Genomic DNA, 23,787 nt, shown 5'->3' with positions numbered 1-23,787 from the left:
AAACCGGATTTTTTTAGAGAAATTTTATGCTTTATTGTGGAAAAATCTTACAATATATTTTATCCAAAGTATTGCCCGTCAGAAGCTATAACATTTTCAAATCGTTCATGCAATTTATGAATTCCATCCCAACCAAGGTGTATATATTTAGAAGGTTGATTTTTATAGCTTTTTCTGGGCGCCATATTGTGGGGGAGACCTGTCAATGTTTGTTTACAACCCCGTGGACAATTCGAGCAGTTTTTCTCCGGTTCCTCAACCCGCTCTGCCCCACTTCGCCCATGTATCTTGAATTGCTTGCAAGATTTCATATTGCCATCTCTTTTTAACATACGGATGAGTTTTTCTGCTTGGGTACCAACAACGATTTTCAATCCATATCATGAGTTATAAACACAGCTACCATGTATATACACAGTGGCTTACAAATGTATGCATGTATTGGTTGACATTGCAAGTGCGTCGGCGAAGGACAGACAAGTGTAAAGGAGCCGGTGTTTGAAAAACAAAGCAGAAGTGTATTAATCTATATTTTGTGCAGTTTTAGATCCAGATTATTTACGAGAGTACCATCAGCAATGGCTTCAAGATCATCCCAATATCGGAAGCGTCGTCGCTTTATGGAAGAAGTTGAGAGAGAAATAGACAATGAGATCAATAATATGGAGCCTTCCTCACCTGTCATGGTTCCGGCATCGACGAGCAGGATGTTCAGTAAGTAACTAATATTGTGTTTTTTAGAGAACTATTATACATAGAAAACGGAATTTTGTCGCAGTATATTGCCAATTGGTAATCAGCAGCTACGTTGATTCATATTCCGATCGCAATTTTAGGTTTTGCACCGCCATCGTTTCTGCATCGGTTCTGCACCGCCACCCACAATGGCAACATGACGTTTTTTATGTTTAACCTTACTTAGGAAATCACGTCGTCGTTTTCTGGTTGGCAGTGTGAATCCAAAAAGTTTATTTTTGCTTTTTAAATTGTTTTTAGTAAAAACAGACAGCCACTTGAATTAGCCAAACATCCATCGTGGGAGACATAATGATGTTTTGTTCTTTAACGATACATTAGTAGGACTTTCTTCCTTGCAGCAAAGCAACTTCCGAAGGCTACGTTGCTGTCTACTTCAAACTAGACCGCTGCGGGTACCTCGGCAGCGCTGAGACCAACATCCGTGGCCACTGCAGCTTGCTTCTCATCGTTTATTGGCGATTCCGTATCATCTCCCTGAACCCTGCCTGTTGCTGCTTAAGCGCGCCGTGACCAGCCGCAATCTGCAGTGACGCTGGTGGGGTTGGAGGAAGTCTGGCTCGAAGCTTCTCTCGTCAACGCATCGTTGCCTCTCGTCGGTTAGCGTTGCGTGGCTCGTTGCGGACGCGCCGAACAGTTTCAGGTTGCGTCTCTAAGATGGCCATCTCCTCTTCGTATTACTCAATGATCTGCGACGCCAGGGCAACTCGTTCATTGTCTCATGCTCCCTGTAGTTGAACCGTGATCCGCCTAGAAGCTTCGTAGATAAGGCTCCAGCTCTCGACCTCGCGACAGGTGAGGTTGGAGGGTGTCCGTCGAATCGAACCTGATCAACCATGGCCGACACGCTTCTGGATTTTGCAGCAAAGCGCGGGCACTCCAACAACACGTGTTCCTCGTCCTCCGAAACGCCGATGAACTACTGACAGTCCGGGGACGGTCGTGAATCCTTTGCTAATAAGCATTCTCGTAAAAAAAAATCTGTCCTGACCTGTTTAAGCCTGTGCCTGGGCCAGATGGAAGGTCGTGTCTCCGTGTTAATGCCAGTCGCTGTCGGAAGGTGCTAATTTCATTTCATTGTTAACTGACTTTTTGTGCCATATATACGTGTTTAATTTAACTAATGCTATGTTTTTCTCTTTTGTTTCTTTACAGACGAATTGCATAGTACTGATAGCAACTTAGGTGCGAATGTAGAGTGTAGCTTTAGCATAGATGTAGATACTAACAATACTAACAATGACAGCGCTGCAACTGTTGACGAAAATAATTTGGATGATATAGAAGATGAACAGGAAGAATGTGCTGAAGATTTTTATGATGCTTATAACTATTTGAATGATTTTCAAAGTTTAAAAGAAGCTTTGAGATATTTGGCAATAATGGGTCATCTTTCTCGCAACTTTCTCAACTTGCTTCTAGCAATTTTAAGAAAATTTGGTCATCCTGAACTTCCTAAAGATGGTCGTACTTTACTAAAAATTCCTAAAGTTAGCCAAGAGATTCAGCATATAGCAGGTGGACAAATGTGGTACTCAGGGATAGAAGTTGGCCTTCGAAATTATTTTAGGAATCATGTTCCAGAGGAAAATAAGTTTTCGTTACATATTTTTATCGATGGGCTTCCTCTTTTCAAAAGTAGTGCTACACAATTTTGGCCAATTCTTTTTAAAGTAAAAGAAATTCCCGATTGCCCGGTAATGATCGCAGGTGTATTTTGTGGTCAGAAAAAACCTACCGACTTAGAGCCTTATTTGCGACAGCTCGTAGATGAATTAAACAATTTGCAAGTAATAGGCATGCTGTTTGGAGAGAAAGTTGTAAAAATTTTTGCCAAGGCTTTTGTCACCGATACCCCTGCGCGGGCCTTTATAAAATCGGTAATGTACTTTCCGGCAAAACATGGGTGCACAAAGTGTACTCTCGTTGGAGAGTTTGTAAAACCGGAGCGCAAAGTAATATTTTGTTCACCACAACCTGCTCCATCACGTACAGATGAAAGTTTTCGACAAAGACACGATACAGAGCATCATAAACAAATTCGATCTCCTTTAGAAGAGATTGGTGGATTAGATATGATCAAAAGTTTTCCCACTTCTGATCGACTTCATCTTATCGATATTGGCAACACTCGTAAAATTTTGTACGGCCTTTTTCATCATAAATTTATAAGTTTTGTAATATGGTCTAGTGAACACAAGAAAAATGCCTCTCACTTTTTGATGAAAACGAAACTGCCTTCTGAAATACATCGACCATTTCGATCTCTTGACACTCTTCAGTATTGGAAAGCAACTGAATTTAGGTCTTTTCTACACTATATTAGCCCTGTTATATATAAAGATTTTATGCACAGTGACGGCTTTAACCATTATTTGCTCTACTTTTGTGGCATAACTATTTTCTCATCGTCAGTATATAAAAATTTAAACCCGCTTGCAAAAAGAATGCTTCAACAATTTGTTGTTGATTTCCCACTGTACTATGGTCGCACCCATATGAGCAGCAATGTGCACAATCTTCTCCACGTATTTGATGACGTTGAAGAACTTGGTCCATTGGACGATTGGTCTTCTTATGATTATGAAAACTTTTTACAGTTTATTAAACGAGATGTTAAGACAGGTTCAAAATGTGTGGAACAAGTAGCGGGCAGATGCAAGTTATATGCCTCAATTAATGTACATCATGGTCCCAAAGAAAAGAAATATCCCTGTTTGACTATAGATGGCTGTGGACTACATGTAACTGAAAGCTTTGTTTTAAAACCAAAATTTCGGGATCAATGGTTTTTAACAAAATCAAATGGTATAGTGAAATTTTTGAGAGCAGAAATCTCTCCGCAGAATTCGTTGGTTATCGTTGGAATCAAGTATGATAATAAGGAAAATTATTTTACGGCTACATTTAAAGATAATGTATCTTTTGTAGCGATACAGTCTAGTGAACTGAACATTCATAAACTAAATTCTTATTCACCATCTACTATGGTGACACTTGACCTTAAGTCTATTAAATGTAAGTTAGTTGCCGTTAATTTACCCCCTCGTCCTCTTGTGTACTTTGATGTTGATGAATTTCAAGATTCTATGCCTCCATCTGTATTATTTATTCCATTATTACACACTTTTCTTCCGAACTAACCATATTTTTTATCTTAAAATCATGATTGTGACTTGTTTTGTCTTAGTGTAAATTATAATGTTATTGATTTTTTCAAAGGTTTACGGGTTTATTTCAAAACTTTTGGTGGAGGGTATATCATAGTATGTATAATATATCATATAATGTATTATGTAGAGGGTTTAGGTTGACGATGTATTACATCACATTTTGAAAGAGGGTACATCATAATAAAAGTATAAACTAGTTTTCATTACAGAGTTAGCAGGGAAAGAAATTTGTTTAATCTACAGGAAACTTCATTGTAGTTTTTTTTATTGAACAGATCAGCACGAATTGTCGCATGTACATGCATTTAATAATAATTGTAAAAGTTAGTGAAAAAAACCAACAGATTCATTTCATGTTTGTTTATACTTTTTTATGTAAACACAATTATTTTTGATAATATGGACTTATTACTACGTTTAACAACAATGCCAATCTTTAAAACAAATTATCCAATCAACCTGTGATCCATAAGTAGTGTAACATCCACGACAGTTATAACTAAAATATTAGAACAGTTGATTGATCGTATGGTATCTTTTTGATCATTCCGTACAAACACTAATCTCCAACATCTATTTTTTTTCTAATACTGCTCAACGTGTTTCGCATCCCATACGAGGATACATCGAGGAAAAGCTATCCCCTTACGTGACACGACACGACGTGACTGCGCTTAATATGGCATTTCTTCCAGTCTCAACAGTAGAGTTCCGCTGGTTTTTTTGATAAGAAGTAAGTTAACATTTATTGTTTCATTTCTACAATTTATTTCAATTACTATATATTCAGTAATAATGCAATCTTATCACTTTTTTTACAGCTCTTTGGAACATTGCTCATAGCAAGGATTTATTTCGTAATTCTATATAATGCATTTACACAACTCTAATAAGTGAGTATTATTTCATTTGAATTCTTTTGTGATAATCCAATTCTAATTAAATAGTTCATCTAGATTATAACAGAGCTTCCACTAATTTTAAGAACTATAATCTACTTATCTTCTACTATTTACACACTACTTGATCTCGGCTTATGGCAACTAGACTTATTTATGTATTTGTTTCGTTTTAAATTATCACTATGATTTAATTTAAGCTGCATCCAATCTTTTAATATCTTATCCGAACAATTTCCTCCTAATTCTTGTATAACTAGTACTATATTTTTATATTTACACAAAGGTATTTTATCTCCTACTTTTGCTCTTCCTGTCCACGAACATTGCAGTAAAATGTTAGGCCCTAAGATTAAATGAAGAGCGTCACAAGCACGTTGTTTAAAATCGCCCTCTGCAATATTTAGTTTCACCCATTGCACAAATTCATCTCGGTACTCTTTTTTTTTCAGCTTCTCCTCCACAGCATTCATCTCCTCAATGGTCTCTACAGTGCAAAAGGTTGGCGAAGGGGATTTATCCGTGGGGCTCAAGCAGGTGTTTTGATTCGCCAACAGTTGTTGCATCATCCCGGTCAGAACATCGAGCTTGTTGTTCATCACATCGTTCTGGACCTTTAGCTGAGCTACCATTCGACGTAAAATCATACATTCTTTTGCCAAATCAGTTGATACCGGCACGTTGTTGTTTTTGTCCTCCATCTAGAAAAGTTCCTTTTATATAGTTTCATAGAGTATTTAAACGTTGCCTGTGAGTTTTGTTTTACCTTGTGTATGCAAATCTATATCGACCAGTTAAGCTTTTTTTGTCAAACAATGAGAAGCTCTACACGAAGTGAAACTAGTGAACAATACAATCTCTTAAATTCTTTGAATTCAAACGTGACATTTCATTTGGCGCCGAAAGAAAATTGATATCACAACTACATACATAAATACCCTCCTACCTCACCAATACATGTATATCAAGGTCGGCGCGCGTACACTCACACACTCGCAAAAGCCTGTTCTCATATCCCCTAATTTTACCCTCAGTCCGAACAAAAACGTCCTCCTTTTTTCATACCCAGGGTTCGGTGACACAAAATTAGGGAGTTGTATGCAATTTCGAGCACTTGTTTGTCGAGTGGGAAGCTCGCATGGTTCGCCCAAAACAAGAAGAAACAAGCAGCCGATGAATAGTTTCGGTTCAGTTCATTTTAATTAACTTGTGATTTTATTTATCCATCATTCGACCTAATCGATCACATGAACGACGATTTTCCGTTGAAATAGGTTAAAATTTCGCCAGCTTATCACGTAGCCTGTGTTAAAACCGCTTTGCGGCTTGAGCTGCTGCAAGAGTTTCCGAAACTGCTCATGGTCTCGCACCTTCGTCTACTACAGCTACCTAGTTCGATTTGGCCACCGAACGTATCTGTTGACCCAACTTAAGGACCAGATCGATTTTCCAGCCACAAAGCCATTATCCGCAAGTAGCTTCCGAGTTAATATTTCAGTTCATCAGTCGTTCTTTCTTCTCTTTTAGCTCTCCAACGGTTTCGTCTGTTTTTCTACAAATGAACTATATATTTCCCATCTTTAAAGGTTTTATGTAATTTCCTGGTTAAAGCTTAAGCATCCACCAATACTGTTATCGTCATTGCATGGTTACGTAGAAGCAGTTTTATACTGCTAATGTATTTTTACCCGGTAGTGATTGAAGACCAGTGGCGCTGCAGATTGGTATCCTACATTGTGATATTTCGGTTGGTGGTGTGAAAACAGTGATCTCCTTCCGGTGAGTGGTTTCTATCTCGCTCAAATCGACAGATAGTTCCTTTTATTTGTTCTTTCAAGTTTTTTCTTTACTTCTTTACAGATAAAAACGTGCAGTGAAAAAAACGCTTTATTATACGCAGAAACACATTCTTTCTTGAGCGTAGAGTATATACAGATAATGAGAGGGATGTAATGGTATATCAGAACACAAACTCGATCGACCGAAAGCAATAGTCATAAACACACAAATGGTAGCCAAATAGTACAAAAAGAAGTAAACGGAAACTTCCGTTCAGGAAAGAATAATTGGAGATGATATAATTCTCAAAAGAAATCAATGCATTTGTGCTTATTCCGCGCACCCGATCGACGTGAGTTTAAATTTCCATTATATATTTTTATAACCCTTCATCACCCCCAAACAAAGACGAAACATATACTTACAGTATTTATATCTCAGAAGTGAAAGTAATGAATTGTAGACATAAACATTTGGTTTTGGAATTCGATCTGATTCGAAAAAATAATTTATTTGTAGTATTGTTACCTTTCAATTTGAGTTCGTTCACAAAACAGGTCAATACCTGTTTTTTGAATTTAATAAATCCTACGTTTGAAATCTAATGTATAGCTACAAGTTCAGCACTTTATGATTAACATGTATCATATCACAATGGTCAGACTAGAAAGGTAGCTTGTACTTATTTTGTTCGTTTTCGTTGCATATAGTTCATTATAAGAATCTTGCGGCATTTTACTCCGCCTACAGCAATATCCAGTTTGATGAAATTTTACTTTTAATAGACTATATTTAAATGATAACTACCTCCGTACCCGTGTTATAATACCACAATCGAAAGCTACTTTGGAAGGTTAGCGAAATTCTACCAACACGTTGGAATAATATAAACCGTTCGGAGCCGATGACAGCGTTACAAATATTCTAAAATGAATAATACAGATCGACATCTTTACGTGTGACTTAGGTTAGTGTAATGTCTTTGGTGTGATATAGTTCAGTTTGTATAGTATGTTTCTCTGCACTCTGTACATATCTATACATATAGACTTTGACATTATTTCCGCCTGTGCTCTTCTTTCTTCTCTGCGAGGTCATGTTGGCTTATAAAGTCTTCACAGATTACTGTATGACACAACCAGATAGCCATTTCTTACTTGTATTGTAGTCATACACGTCCGGGCTTTTTGGAGCCAGCGCGTGTATCGTATATACCTTCAGACCGGCTCTAAATTTTGTTATTATTTTTAGTGCTGTATTAAGTTGCACTTAATACTATATTTTGTCTATACTTAATACCAAAATATAAATTCCAACGGCATTACACTAACTTCGGTGATACGTTTTGAGGTCACACTATATCAAATAGTTTAGAAAGTTTGTAAAGATTCCAGCAGCTCCAGCCGGTTCCGATTACTCCACCAGCTAGGGACTACCACAGTATTTTAGCACAGGATCTTTTAAATTAATGAGTTTTGTAATCTATTAATAAAATATCACAGTTTGTTCCAATAAAGCTATCAAGAATGATGCCATTCAAATTAATAAGTTAACATAAATAATATCAAAAAAACAGAACTAAGTAACAGTTAACAAAACTAAAATCAAAGTTACAAGAACAAAAATAAATAAATAAACAAATAAAATGAGCAACAGTTTGCAATGCATACAACGACTAATTCACTATTCTTCTAAATTTTTTAGCCGCTTGTCTTTCCATTGGTGTCTTTCTTTTTTTGTTCCTTCGAATTTCCTCTTTTTTTATATTGAGGAATCTCATTCTCATGATTATTCTAAGTTTAGCAAATGTTTTTAGAATTTCTATTGGGAAATCAGGGAAATGTGTTTGGAGGAGGTCTGTAAATGTATTTACAATTCGTTTACTTTGAATTAGTTTTCCATCCTTGTGAGTTCTTTGAAAAATTTCCTCCATTTTCAATCCTTGGTCAAGGAAGCTAGCGGATGGCTTGTATAAACCTCCAGCCGATATGTGTTCAACATAAGACTGTGGTTGACTGTAGCAATGGTCCTCTGTCAAATTACACGTATATTGTCCTAAATATGGATATTTATCCCTAAATTTTCGACCAATATAGCCTATTATATATTCAAGGCCATCCTTCTCCTGTTCATTTAAAATAAACAGTGAGTCAAAATTTGTTGCGCTAAACTCATCGTCTGCGTCTGTCGCATCAAAATCCAGAAGGGAAGGAACAATCTCAGCTTCATGAAATATGGTAGCTGATACGTAGTGTTCTTGACTAACGCATATTTCATTTAGCTGTTCTGTTTCATTTTCAAAATCAGCTGATGTGACAAATACATCAGGCTCAATATTTTTTTTGTTGTTTTCATTATCTGTAACCGATTTCAATACGCTTGGCGATTTCCCCAGAATCATTAGACGTATTCTGTATATACAATTTAAAGGAGATGGATGGTCATACGTACCACCTTTTTGTCTCAACTGAGAAAAAAAGTTTTCTAACAGGTCTTGATTAAGCTGAAAAGATACGAACGAAAACGATAAAAACCATTATTTAAATTGGTTGGTGTAATTATTTAAATATTTTTTATGATCTTACCTTATGCGTGGATAAATAGTTGATATCGTGCTTTGCTTTCATGTCGACAAACAGCATTTTTAAAGAATTAATCTGCATTAATATACTTTTTTGAAATACTTGCATATTTTTTTTGCCTACAACTATCATGTTTGCGATAAAATTAAACATGTCATCTAAAGCTTTTAGTTGGTCTTCACTAGCAGTATACGATCTTTTGTAATGCAATTTGGCATTGGGATGGAATGAGTTGGATACACTGAACCATAAATCTACCATTTCTATAATGTCAGCTAACTCTTTTTCTTTTGGCATATATCGTCTTAATGATACAGCTGTAGTTCGAGACAACAGTTCTGCTGCTCTGCGTACATTTTGGCGTTCTTGACTAGATAGTTCCAAATGTCCTGTGTTTAATTTAAAAAGAGGAGTTATCTCCGCTCCTAATCTGCCTTCCACTAGATCGCGCAAAGGTTGTGCAGTGACAATTGTTCCGTTAAATACAAACCCATGATCAATAAACCAATTTCGCAATAATTTAAGCAAATGCGGCGCGTCTGGCGATACATAAATATTTTTTTTTGTAATTGGGTGCTCGAAGTATGGTTTAGTATAATCATGAGCACCGAGGTCTCTCCAACAACTAATATTGCTTGAGCAGTTATCACTCACAATTCCAGCAACGTTAATTTTCTTCTCATCCAATTTAATTATAATATTCATGAGAATTTCTTCCGTCATTTTTTTATCAAAACCAATATAGATTGGTTGCTTCCAATTCTTGAACAAGCCTCTGGCCATTACTACCTGTATATAATTATATGGGCCAATAACCTCATCTGCCGACGGATCATATTCCATTACGTTTTTGATCTTCATCTCATCAAAACTAAGAATACATTCGGCATCCCTACTGCTCAAAGAACTAACAAAATTCCCCATGAAAACTAAAACGTCTTCTAGGATACCTTCACGCAACTTAAAGGTTCTGGCATATTTTTGCAAAGTGGAGGGTGATGGTAAATATATTTTTAAATCATCTTTTACGTAATCGTATGCCTTTTTTCCAAAATATCTCAATGTCAGAGCACGGCTGACTTCCTCCTTTGTCCATCTAACACGCTTTTTCTCCCCTATTATCAAATCAACTTGATTTGAAGTTAGAGTAGATTTCAACATGTTCTTAATTTTGGGGATTAGATCGCTCGGTGGGATACTACTATTTTTAAGTGAATTGAATTCCTTTTCTAGGTCCTGTACTTTTTTTTTTAGCTGATAATTTTCAGAAGCAATGTGGCTCAATGTGGCTTTTAGCCTTTTGTTTGCCTCTCGCATTTTTATATTTTCTTTTAGCAACGCTGTGCTGGTGTTTTGTGGTATTTTCGAAACATCACTCACCAATAAAGTGTCGGAAGTTGAAGGAACAAAATTTTCAGAAGAAACTTCTTGCCGATTCTCTATTTCAGATGATAAAACAGAGTGTATTGATGGAATCGCTAAAAGCTAACAGAAACATAAAATGTTAGTTGTATCATCATTAGGAAAATAAGCTAATAAAAACTTACCGTTAGGAAAAAGAGTCCTTCTAAGCACTTTACCTCCAACAATACCGCTCTCAGGCATTTGAAAATCGCTTTCTTGAAAGTGTGCTGAGCAAATAACGTCCCTTTTCGAAGGTTCCCAATTTTCTTCCCGGTTACAAAACTGAACCCATGCATGTCGAAGAGGGTCATAGTTTGGAAAAATGTGGAAAGAAATTTCCAATGCACGTTTCTTTACATTGCGTGGATTGTTACCACACAATGAAACGGAACACGGAACAGGCATGATAAAAATTGAAAAATTTTAAGTTCTTTTGAAATTAAATAAAACTACACTTAACGTAAATCTTAAAAGACTAAAAACCTAACTAACTTAATTGAAAATAACTGGAAAAAAGGCACAAAAATCCAAACAAATTATGAGCAAAAATTTAATTCAAAGAACTGTTGATGCGGTTCATAAAGAATCTACACATCTAAGCAAGTTATAGCTATTATCACTTATCCGAAAACCTAAGAACGATATAAAGCGATAATTCTATTCCACTATAACTAAAAAATAACCAACGAAAACACACTTCCTAGCAATTTCAATTCAAAGCCAACAGAGATCAAATAAACACCAGCCGAACTGCACGAAGGAACCAAAAGCTTTGAACGTAAATAACGCTCGCAACACCAACACCCACACCCCCTTCCTTGTTTTGTTCTTCCCCACCTCCTCCTACCCCGCGAGGACCATGGAAGAGAAGTGTCATGTTGAGAAATGTCAAATTGCTCTAAATAACTCAACCTTCTAAATATATACACCTTGATCCCAACCAAATTTGCGCCGAATCTATCCAATTCGGAAAAACGAATCTATCCAATTTCGGATGCCTTGCTCTGAAGAGAAGCGTATTCCGGTGAGGGCGTTTTGCATCGAGCGAAATAAATGAAAGTCAGACTATTTTCCAAATAGTTTTTCATGGGTCATGCAACATGCGGCCGAGCGTTGTCGTGATGAAAAATTATAGCCTCGTGTCTGGCGTTTTTCGATGATGGCACGCTTCAAACGTATTAATGGTGTTCGGTACAGGCCACCTGTGATCGTCTGACCCGATTTCAACAACTCATAATGTAACGGCCCCTTTTGATCCCACCAAACCAAACCATAACCTTTTCGCCATGGATTTGGCTGGTTGGCCGGGCTTCACGTATGATTTTTTGCGCTTGGGATTTATTTATTTATTAATAAGGTATCAAGCCTCCATGGCCTACATACACACGGCGTACAAAAGCGCCGTTCAACGTCTCTCGGCTTTACCTCATAGGGGATCCAATTACCTTGCTTCTGAATGTATCCGGCGGCTTTCAAACGTTTCGAAAGGGTTTGCTGAGTCACTCCCAACGATTTACCAAGTTCGTCTTGTGTTTGACACGAATGCTCATCGAGAAGCGTCTCTAATTCTTCATATTCATTCTTTTTTGGTTGTCCTGGGCGTTCTTTGTCTTTGGGGTCCTTTCCGTTTGAAGCTCGTAGGCTGAAATTTCAGCCTGTCAGCTGTTTGCATTGTATAGCAGTTTTCGAGCAGCTATCTAAGTGAGTATAATATACAGGTGGGCTTATCCCAAGGTGTATGAATTTAGAAAGCTGATTTTTGTCGCTTCTGCTTCTGAATGAAGATTGTAAGAGTGTTTTGAGTATTCGTCAAGCCTCCAGAAAGCTCGTTGGAGCAAAAGTTTTCACTCGTTCTGTCAAAAATTGATATTCAAATTTGGTTATAAAAATGCTATGAGACCACCTGGACTACATACACTTTGATTCCAGATTCGATTACCTGATTTATTTAATGCACCTTGGGATAAATGTAAACAAAACCGTGTTTTCGAGCAGGTACTCGAATCTAATTCTAGCTTTTAGGCTAGAATAATCTAGACTGAAAATCGCAGGCTAGTTTTTTGTGTGGTTTTGTATGGATTGTTTACATGATTTCAGCCTCCAACTGTCAAACTCCATACAAAAAACTAACTAGAATCGTGAAGGCCCCCTTTGTTGGATTTTGAGATAGGCAGAACACACCCGCAAGTTAGGCAATGAATTAACAACGCCTATGCATAGGCAACACGCATTACATGTATTTTCCCATTAGACAGAATTCCCAGTTAAACGACTTCAAACAGAATCCAGTTGGAATAGTGCCAACGCAACAAGAATTTAACAAGAAAGTGTATGTATGGCTAACGGAGCACGTGGGCTCCTGATAAGAACACCCCAGAAATTATCAATAAATCGAGTTAGAATTCCAGTGTATTAACTAGTTCTTCCTCCAAGTTTTTGTGAGCATTGCTCTTCTTGGGAAATTCGATTCTTATTAAAAGTGACAAGACCCCTTTGGCAATATCCGTTGTTAGATAGGCGGAGGTTTGCATCGAGGTGCAAGCCTTTTTCAAGGCTTTTGCTAGGGAGTTCTGTTCCCCTTTCTCAATACAGTCCACGAGACGGGGTAGGCCGTTTAAACCTACATTTTGGTCCTTGGAACCGGATTACGCAACCAGGTGCGTTCATCACCAGGAGACAACCAACCAGGTTTGGTTTCATCTTCGGCAATCGGACGGATTGCATCTTCGGCAACAAGTGTTGCTACTTCGGCTGACAACCGGGCGGGTTGGTCCCATCTTCTACGGACAACCGGGCGGGTTGGTCCCATCCTCGACGGACAACCGGGCGGGTTGGTCCCATCCTCGAAGGACACCCAGGCGGGTTGGTCCCATCCTCGACGGACAACCGGGCGGGTTGGTCCCATCCTCGAAGGACACCCAGGCGGGTTGGTCTCATCTTCGGCAATCGGACGGATTGCATCTTCGGCAACAAGTGTTGCTACTTCGGCGGACAACCGGGCGGGTTGGTCCCATCTTCTACGGACAACCGGGCGGGTTGGTCCCATCCTCGACGGACAACCGGGCGGGTTGGTCCCATCCTCGAAGGACACCCAGGCGGGTTGGTCCCATCCTTGACGGACACCCAGGCGGGTTGGTCCCATCCTCGACGGACACCCAGGCGGGTTGGTCCCATCCTCGACGGACAACCGGGCGGGTTGGTCCCATCCTCGAAGGACACCCAGGCGGGTTGGTCTCATCTTCGGCAATCGGACGGATTGCATCTTCGGCAACAAGTGTTGCTACTTCGGCGGACAACCGGGCGGGTTGGTCCCATCTTCTACGGACAACCGGGCGGGTTGGTCCCATCCTCGACGGACAACCGGGCGGGTTGGTCCCATCCTCGAAGGACACCCAGGCGGGTTGGTCCCATCCTTGACGGACACCCAGGCGGGTTGGTCCCATCCTCGACGGACAACCGAGCGAGTTGGTCCCATCCTCGAAGGACACCCAGGCGGGTTGGTCCCATCCTCGACGGACACCCAGGCGGGTTGGTCCCATCCTCGACGGACAACCGGGCGGGTTGGTCCCAACCTCGACGGACACCCAGGCGGGTTAGTCCCATGCTCGACGGACACCCAGGCGGGTTACGCCTGGTAACAATCCGTTTATTTTCGGTAGCTGGATAGACTTTCTTGCAACTGGCTCTCGCGTTTAGGGTTTTCGCCGCACAGTTAAAAAAATAGTCTTTCTTTTTTCAATGTCCCTTTATGTCCTTTTTACGATGGCGGCATTTTACTCAATCAGCTGATCTACTTGACCTTGTTTGCCCCAAAGTTGAACTATCTCCAAATTGGCCCTAATGTTGGAGATCTAGCTGTCTCATATTTTCGTCGTTGTCTGTGCGTCATCTGAGGGATTTATTGCGACTTATTCGAGCTATTATCAAGATAGCCCGATATATGTCACCATTCGCCTGACAGATCTCGCACGAGGTCGATATCGTGCCAACACATGGTTTTTAATTCAAGTGCTTGTCAACTATCGAACGTTAAACTATTAAATTCTGACCGTATTTGGTACATCAATAATTGTATGAACGATCGAAACGATTAAAATATCAATGTTTTAGACAATCTTTTACGATTAGCTCTAGTAAAATGTTATTATTAGCTTGCTTTTTTGGAGATGTACATGGAATCAGAATCAGAATCAGAATCAGAAACATTTATCTGTTATGATCTGTTATATATTATCTGTATTTTCTATTACTTTTTTTAATATCATCTTATTGAAAAACATTAATTAATTATGTAATCTTTAAGAGCCTTAACCGTATGCAAAATTAAGTTTTCTAACTACGAAATATCCCATGACATAAAAAATAAATTTGAAAAAGAAACTGTTTTTACATTTTTCAGAGTAAATTTTACATCAAAAAGCAAAATTGACGATAGATATTTTTCTAGAATCCATATCGATTTTGACGTCTGAATTAATTCAAATCTCACAGGGCTCTGAGACATTGTGACGGACTCTCCTGTCTGGTTGCCATCATCGCCCTGGAAGGTGTCATTCGAAACGCAGGGCTAGACAATGACATCCCCAATCCTCTACTGGTCTCCCCAATTGTTTGGTCATCGGCAGAACAACAGGAAAGATGTGTGAGGCGTACTCCCGACTCAAACGCAAACCAGTAACAATTCGATTAAGAATCAATGCAACGAAGACGAAGTTCCTGCTTGCCGGAGACTCAGACCATCTGGCAAACAGTGTATTAGTTGACGGCGATAATCTCTAAGTAGTATAGAAATTATGCTATCTTGGGACGGTCGTTACTTCGGACAACAGCATAAGCATCCGAAATTCGGCGAAGCATTGTGCTCATTTATACTATTGGCTTTACCGACTGCAAAATCATATATTATATATTATATTATATATATATATATATATATAATATCATCTTATATATATATATATATGTATATATATATATATATATATATATATATATATATATATATATATATATATATATATATATATATATATTTATATATATATATATATATATATATATATGTATATATATATATATACATACATATATATATATATATATATATATATATATATATATATATATATATATATATATATATATATATATATATATATATATATATATATATATATATAGATATATATAAATATATATACATATATATATATATATATATATATATATATATAGATATATATAAATATATACATAAACATATATATATACATACATATATATATATATATATATATATATATATATATATATATATATATATATATATATTTTTTTTTTTTTTTTATTTATTTATTTATTTTTATTTTATTACTTGCTCGGCCACGTTGGGTTACAGCAATAGTACTTACTGCATATAGTATACAATGATTCACGAAGGAGTAGGAAGGAGTTTATGGTACGCGGATTGTGCTCAGCGTTTGCGGGCCGTTGACACTTTACGCTTCTCGCACGGCCTTTCTCGTGACGCTGCCTACCTGTTGGAATCGTTGCAGTCCGATTTCCGCGATTCCTCACGTTCTGTGCAGGCGGCATCAGTTGGCTTGCGACTTGAACTTTCCTCTTCACTGGATTGTTTTAGAAACGAGATAGCTTTGATGAAACAGGAATCAGCATCGTCAATTCGTTCCGTGAAAGATTTCATCGACTCACTTACTGCTTCTCACTCAATGGAACGCAACTACTCACAGGCTCCACTACTCACAACGCTTGATGAAGTTAAGCATGGCATCAAGGAGCTTGATCTCATGCACCGTGAGCTTCTCACTTCCTTCAACTCACTAATGAACAAGCTCAACTCTCATCTTGCCACGCATACCACTACATCGTGTGCTCACCATTCTGCGATTCCTGCTACGCACTCAACGACCACGATTCCAGTTGCGGCCTCTAAGCTCACCCATCAAGCTGTTGGTGAGAATTCTTCTAAACGTCGATTGTTGGATCGCTCTCCCGACCCATCGCCTACCAATACCGTTACACGCGCTATGCTTTCATCGGGCACAGGGTTGTCCTGCAATAATATTACGACCGTTCCTGAACGCCCACCCCGTACTTGGGTCTTTATCTCCCGTATTGCTCCTGATACTCCGATTGAAGCGATCCGCGAAATGGCCTGTTCTAACATAGGGACAGACGACATCTTGGTATATAGCCTTGTACGACGCGACCGGGATCTTTCTACGCTCTCCTACGTATCTTTTAAAATTGGTGTACCGGATTCGCACCGGGCTATTGCTTTGGCTGCTTCAACCTGGCCTCGCGGGATCTCTTTTAAGGAGTTCATCGACCTTAATCCCCGCTCCGTCAATGTTTGGCGACCCACTACTGCAGCATCCCTTGCACCTTCTGCGCCTATTAATCGTGAATCGGATCATCCTTCCTCGCCACCTTCTATCAACCACACGACACAACTGCAAAACGCTAATTTCACTATTTCGCCAGATCATGGCCATATGAGCTTGCCTTATACGCAGTACTTTCAGCAAGCGTAAACCGGCTGATCCGGCTGAAGATTTTCATGAACTACCGACTTTACCCGAATTGATGGAAGCTAACCCTGCATCTAATACACATAATCCGTCCGACTCTCTTTCGCCGTTAATAACTTGCAACGAGAGCACTCCCGGCGCATCTCGCTCTCTCATCCCTTCGATCGATCAACTAAACATCTACTATCAAAAAGTATGAGGATTGCGCACAAAACTAGACGAGTTACGCCTCTCTGTCTATCTGAGCTTGATATGGATGTATTTGCATCGTGCGTTAATCACTTCATTCTTACTGGTGTATCTCGTGAAAATGTTTCTCTGCTTGATGGAATGTCGGTAAACGGTTTGCCGCAATTATCTGGCATAAAAAATATACGCGGAAGTCAATTGGACCTTCTATTTGCCAATGCTGCCAATGCTATGCCTTCTTGGAGCGCTGCTCCCCCGTCATAGCTTCACCTGTTCCACTCGTCGCGCTAGACAATCATCATCCTGCTCATGAGACAAGTGTGCTCCTTACGCACTCTCGCCCTGCATCCTCTCAACGAATACCTACGGCTCGTATGTTCAATTTTAGGAAACTGGACTACCAAAAGCTTCATCATATTTTAGCCGGTACCGATTGCTGCTTTACTGATGATGACATAAATCAAGCTGTAGCAGCGTTTACTAATGTAATCACTTCCGCCTTCCCTTCCTGCTGTCCTCTCCTATCCTGTCTACCGATCCCGTCTTCGCTCCTTTTCCGTACCATAAACTCCTTCCTACTCCTTCGTGAATAATTGTATACTATAGTCAGTAAGTACTATTGCTGTAACCCAACGTGGCCGAGCAATTAATAAAATAAAAATAAATAAGTAAAAAAAAAAATATATATATATATATATATATATATATATATATATATATATATATATATATATATATATATATATATATATATATATATATATATATATATATATATATATCCCGCCAGGCTATAATAGCTCGAATAAGTCGCAATAAATCCCTCAGGTGACGCACAGACAACGACGAAAATAGGAGACAGCTAGATCTCCAACATAAGGGCCAATAAGGAGATAGTTCAACTTTAGGGCAAACAAGGTCAAGTAGATCAGCTGATTGAGTAAAATGCCGCCATCGTAAAAAGGACATAAAGGGACATTGAAAAAAGAAAGACTATTTTTTTAACTGTGCGGCGAAAACCCTAAACGCGAGAGCCAGTTGCAAGAAAGTCTATCTAGCTACCGAAAATAAACGGATTGTTACCAGGCGTAACCCGCCTGGGCGTCGAGCATGGGATTAACCCGCCTGGGTGTCCGTCGAGGTTGGGACCAACCCACCCGGTTGTCCGTCGAGGATGGGACCAACCCGCCCGGTTGTCCGTCGAGGATGGGACCAACCCGCCCGGTTGTCCGTAGAAAATGGGACCAACCCGCCCGGTTGTCCGTAGAAGATGAGACCAACCCGCCCGGTTGTCCGTCGAGGATGGGACCAACCCGCCTGGGTGTCAATATATATGTATGTATATATATATATATATATATATATATATATATATATATATATATATATATATATATATATATATATATATATATATATATATATATATATATATATATATGAATATATATCTATACATATAAAAATCTCGTGTGACGGTGTTTGTTGCGAGCAAACTCCGAAACGGCTGGATCATTTTCAACGAAACTTTGCACACACCTTATGGTGGTATAAGAAAAGGTTTTAAGACTTAAAAATCGTTCAGAAGTTACACTAAATTTAATTTAAAAATGATTTAAACTCCCATACATACAGCAGGATTGTTGTTGTGTTGTATACGGCACTTTGACACTTGGTGTGAGGAGCCTGGCGGTTTACACTCGATCATCGAATTCTGAGGGGATACGGGCACGATACAACTATCCCAAGTAACATATAAATAATAAAATTTTTTTTTTTTTTTTGAATAGCTAAGTTTGTCGGGTCAGCTAGTATATATATATATATATATATATATATATATATATATATATATATATATATATATATATATATATATATATATATATATATATACTAGCTGACCCGACAAACTTAGCTATTCAAAAAAAAAAAAATTTTATTATTTATATGTTACTTGGGATAGTTGTATCGTGCCCGTATCCCCTCAGAATTCGATGATCGAGTGTAAACCGCCAGGCTCCTCACACCAAGTGTCAAAGTGCCGTATACAACACAACAACAATCCTGCTGTATGTATGGGAGTTTAAATCATTTTTAAATTAAATTTAGTGTAACTTCTGAACGATTTTTAAGTCTTAAAACCTTTTCTTATACCACCATAAGGTGTGTGCAAAGTTTCGTTGAAAATGATCCAGCCGTTGATATATCAGTGGTTTTCCAAGATACTTCAATGTTGGAACTTAAGATTTCTGACAAATGCTGATGGCTGCACGGAAGATTTCAAGTCTGGAAAGCCAGTTCAAAACACAATGTTTTGTATTCAAAATCGTAACACTAATTTTCAATTTTAGTATACGCCACTTCAATCTGTAATTTTGGTGGGCAGTCACCACTATGGGATAGAAGGAAATGCAATACGTCAAAATGTTCAGTGAGTGATGTTTTCTAAATCATCCCAACGAATACAGTATGGAAACCATCAAATGAACAAAACCATGAATACTTTTATTTTTTTTTTTTAATGAATTTAATGATTGCTATTTGCACGATAAAACACAAATGTTTAAAATTGGAAAACAAACCATCAATCATTGAACATTTTGACGTATTGCATTTCCTTCTATCCCATAACCCAACGGGACAAAAGTAGAAAGCTTGGAGCAAAATAATCGTTTGTCTCCCTCAATCCTCTATACCGCGCTTGCTTGCACTCATGCGCGAGCGCTCGAGTATATTCTCTCAGAACTGAGCATTCGCAGTTCAACCCGTGCAGTGAGAATGTATGTGTTAATGTGCAGCGAAATTTGTCTCTATATCTCATTTCCCCACCCCCAAAAACCACATTAACTCTCCGCGCACTCTTAAAATTTTGGCGCGCACGCTACGTACAACACAATACAAAAGGTCGTTTTAACCGCGCGCACTGATCAAAGTCGCGATGGTTCAATCGGTACGCCGACGTTCCATGTCAGAGATTTGGTGTGTGAAGAAAAAGTTTTTCTGACCAAATCGACAACACACACGCGACGACACACATCGTCACATCGACCGCCGTCGATGGAAGTGTGATGATCTAAAAATAGATCTGTGGGTTAGTGAGAAGGGGGAGGGGCGTAGAACAAGAACGTAAGCGTGAGTCGTCGCGTGTGCGTGTGTACACTCAAGAACTCATTTTTTGCTCTTTCCTGGAACCCACATGTTTCTACATTCTTCTGATTTTAAGCAACAAAAGTAGAAGGGAAGTAGAAGGCTACTTCATTTCTACTTTCCTTGCTACTTTCGAGCGTGTTGACTCGCTTGGGAATGGGATATAGAGAGAGAGAAAGACAGAGAGAGAGCGAGAGAGAGAAAGACAGAAAGAGCGCGAGAGAGAAAGACAGAGAGAGATAGCGAGAGAGAAAGACAGAGAGAGTGAAAGAGACAGACAGAGAGAGCGAGAGAGATATAGAGATATAGAGAGAGAGAAAGAGATAAAGGGAAAAAGAGAGAAAGAGAGAGCGAGAGAGATAGAGAGAGAGAGAGAGAGAGAGAGAGAGAGAGAGGGAGAGAGAGCGAGAGAGAGAGAGTAACACATATAGTTGAAGAAATGTTCATTTTTGTTTTATTTTACGCACATTTTCTTACACGATTTACAATTTACCTAGGAAAGGTTGAAGTTATTAGAGCAGAAAATTATTGTAAAAAGCTCATTGTAGTATCAAATCAACCAAATTTGTTACGTATTAATAGACTGAGGGTTAGGTTGCTCATTGTCCCGAGATGTACCATTGACAGGGTCGTTGTTTTTGGAGGCCATGAAATTTACTGCTTTTATCAAAACTTGTCTTTTGACAAAATTGGTCGTAGTGGTACTTATATCAGCAGTTACGCCAAACTTGCACTTTATGTAACCGTATAGATTTGCTCCGTTTAAAAAAAGAGCTATTAGCACCAGCAGCTGTATAAAGAAAAGATGAAAGTTTTGAATGCAATTAGTTTTAACAAAAAATATGAATTTAAATGATCTTAGAATTAAGTACAAGTACAATTAACACAAGGTGATAGAGTAAATGAGACAGCAAATTTTTATTATTGTGGCATATTAACACCTATCGCCTACCAGTCGATGAAAATTAACCACTGTTTTGGTAATATTGACCAATAAATCTATCTACTCGAATTGGTATCGCGTACGCATTTCACGTACCGGTCGATAAAATAATATCGGCCAATATAAAAACAACCGATTGAGTAGTTTCGCCACCTGTTACATTGGGTTTGTTTACATATGACCACACCAGTTAGCACCATAAAGCAATTCAAAAATGTGTTTCAATTTTATACAGTACAACACAATACAATTTTAATTTTACAAATTTCGTGGGCGTTCTGTGTTGTTCTTCATCGCAGTAACATGCGTACATTCACAGCTTGAAATTTTGCGGGTTTCAATCCAGATTCAACAAATATATGTTTTCATATGAACCAAGTGGAGCCACCCGAAGTTGCTAGTCAACAGCAAGTGCCGTGGAAGCCGATTTGTTTGAATAGTCAGAGCCGTTTGCGGCCATTCTGAGCCGTCTTGAACCGTCCGGAAACTAGTCTGCTGCCGGAGCTGGCGTCGGACGGCTGCAGATAGCTCCGACAATTCCGGCTATCGACTAGCGGCTCCGGACTGCTTCGGACGGTTATATGTGGTTACTGACGACTCCAGATGGTTCCGGGTGGTTTCGACGATTTTGATGGCTCAGGTTGCCGATCAGGGACTCCGAAGCCTGGACGTTTCCGAGCTTGGTGTAAAACCTTTCCGGGCCGTATTCGATGATGGTGAAATCATTCTTCAAACGCTTTTGGATTTAACTTCACTAGGTAGCAGTCCAGGTAGATTAAAATGATTACGATAAAAAAATCTGGGCCTGTCTCGTCGCACTGTCGTCAACTCGTACGACTTAAGAACATGTACCCCATGCGTTCAAGCCCCGAATGGGAGCATGGTCTCCCAAACGTATATAAGAAGAAAAAGAATATGTACTTCTTCTTCTATTTGATCTAACATCTTGCGTGGGCATGACTGCCTATACAGGATTTCTAGACTTATTCAGTACCACGCAGCCGGATATGCAATCGTTACTACGGGGGGAAGCTGCACTAAGCTTGATTCCACGACAGGCATGTTGTTAAACCGTGTAAGTTAACGGCTGAACCACAGAACTTCCTGGTCTTTATTTCAAGGCCATAATTTATTTACTTAACGATGAAATGAAAAAGAAAAATATTTCGTCTATTATTCAATTATTAACCCTTTATGTTAAGCATCAGAGTTCCGTGGTACACGCATGACATAACATACCCGTCGTGGTTTCAAATCTAAATATGATATTCCGGCTGGGTGGTACTTAATAAGTTTTGAAAGCCTGTATAGGCCAACACGTCCACGTAGGAAGTTACAACAAGTAGAAATAATAAATTATCATAATAACGCATTTTCGTAATAAGTTGTTTCAATTTATTTAATTAATTATTTAGCATAATATCATTTTTTGTGTATTTTTAGTATAAGGGGCGATTTTTTCTAATATTTATTTTAAACTCAGATGAAATATCTTAATGCTTTGTTTTATATACATTAAATATTACAATACATGATTATTACTCCAAATCACAGTCGGATTCACGTAGAATGTGCACTCTACACTGTTTTCAACTGCCTTGAAGCAAGTGATAATTATATCAATCGATATACAGTCTTTCCCCGAATTACGCGAATAATGCGTTCCGGATACATTCGCGTCACTCTGATTTTCTCGGAAGACGAATATCACGTTTTACAGCCAAAATATACTCGATTAATAATTAGTGTTGATTAATTTAGTTCATTTATGTTATTTATTAATTATTCCATGCAATTGGTGTAGAAAATTCGGTTATTTGGTGATTTATAACTTTTGAAAAAAAAAGAAAGCAAATTATTTTTCATTTGGCAATTGATGGAGAAAATTGTACTGATTGAACATCTGAACTGTCAAAAATAAAAGTTCGCGTAATTCAAATTCGCGTTACTTTGAGTGTCGCGTAACTCGGGGAAAGACCGTAGCCAATATTTACCGTTCGCAATACAAATTACCAACTTTTCTAACGACTGCTCGACTTTTTACCCACTATTGCTATGGCATCTATTACAGTTGCTTCCACCGTTTTACCGGTTGACAAATTTGCCGCTTGGCGATACCAATCCGCCATATTTGTTATTATTTTGATCGATATATTTATCGTCGTTGGCGATAGGTGTCAATATACGATTCGTATTTTGTTCCGTTAGTATCTTGCTACTGAAGCCAACTAATATTAATCGTGTCTTTCCTAAAAAGCAGGAATTTGTATCAATATGTATACCAAAAATACTCAATTTGTTTGTACCCATGATGTTATTGTGAGCGCAAGGGTACATTCACAAAAAGGAAGGGTAACCAAA

General features: G+C 38.5%; 2 protein-coding genes and 1 long non-coding RNA gene across 9 annotated transcripts in view; 2 read left to right on the top strand and 1 right to left on the bottom strand.

Annotated features, from left to right (window-relative positions):
• Positions 1-212: 212 nt before the first annotated feature.
• On the top strand, positions 213-4,139 carry LOC133391547 (uncharacterized). 5 transcript variants are annotated; one of them, XR_009765046.1, is made up of 4 exons: positions 213-714; positions 837-1,551; positions 1,621-1,816; positions 1,912-2,052. XR_009765046.1 is itself a non-coding variant. In XM_061646476.1 (3 exons), the coding sequence occupies exons 1-3, from the start codon at positions 433-435 to the stop codon at positions 3,897-3,899; spliced, it is 2,211 nt and encodes a 736-aa protein (XP_061502460.1). In that variant the 5' UTR covers positions 402-432; the 3' UTR covers positions 3,900-4,139. The 5 variants fall into 5 exon arrangements, 2 of the variants coding, with proteins under 2 accessions (XP_061502460.1, XP_061502463.1); XR_009765045.1 differs by having other exon boundaries at positions 1,098-1,816; XR_009765044.1 differs by having other exon boundaries at positions 837-1,816.
• Positions 4,140-5,955: 1,816 nt separating this feature from the next.
• Positions 5,956-7,212, top strand: LOC133391556 (uncharacterized). The gene is made up of 2 exons (XR_009765047.1): positions 5,956-6,607; positions 6,689-7,212. It is a non-coding gene; the product is annotated as an uncharacterized LOC133391556 (long non-coding RNA).
• Positions 7,213-20,914: 13,702 nt separating this feature from the next.
• The window catches only part of LOC1275199 (uncharacterized Golgi apparatus membrane protein-like protein CG5021), a 75,273-nt gene continuing 72,400 nt past the window's right edge, over positions 20,915-23,787 (bottom strand). For all 3 annotated transcript variants that reach the window (XM_061648228.1, XM_061648223.1, XM_314432.4), the window contains one exon: positions 20,915-21,273. In XM_061648228.1, the coding sequence (XP_061504212.1) occupies positions 21,052-21,273 (222 nt within the window). In that variant the 3' untranslated portion in view covers positions 20,915-21,051. The remainder of the gene's footprint in view (positions 21,274-23,787) is intronic.

The sequence above is a fragment of the Anopheles gambiae genome, chromosome X (genome assembly GCF_943734735.2).
Source record: "Anopheles gambiae chromosome X, idAnoGambNW_F1_1, whole genome shotgun sequence".
In the NCBI taxonomy this organism is placed as follows: Eukaryota; Metazoa; Arthropoda; class Insecta; order Diptera; family Culicidae; genus Anopheles; species Anopheles gambiae.
The sequence above is the reverse complement of the archived record's forward strand: the minus strand, read 5'-3'. Positions and strand labels throughout refer to the sequence as shown.

Bases quoted from the DNA above. Each gene is read 5' to 3' on its own strand.
- LOC133391547 (XM_061646476.1), top strand. From the start codon at position 433: ATGCATGTATTGGTTGACATTGCAAGTGCGTCGGCGAAGGACAGACAA. The intron at 483-541 runs GTAAAGGAGCCG...TATTTTGTGCAG, and splicing joins TCGGCGAAGGACAGACAAGT to TTTTAGATCCAGATTATTTA. The intron at 715-1,911 runs GTAAGTAACTAA...GTTTCTTTACAG, and splicing joins ATCGACGAGCAGGATGTTCA to ACGAATTGCATAGTACTGAT.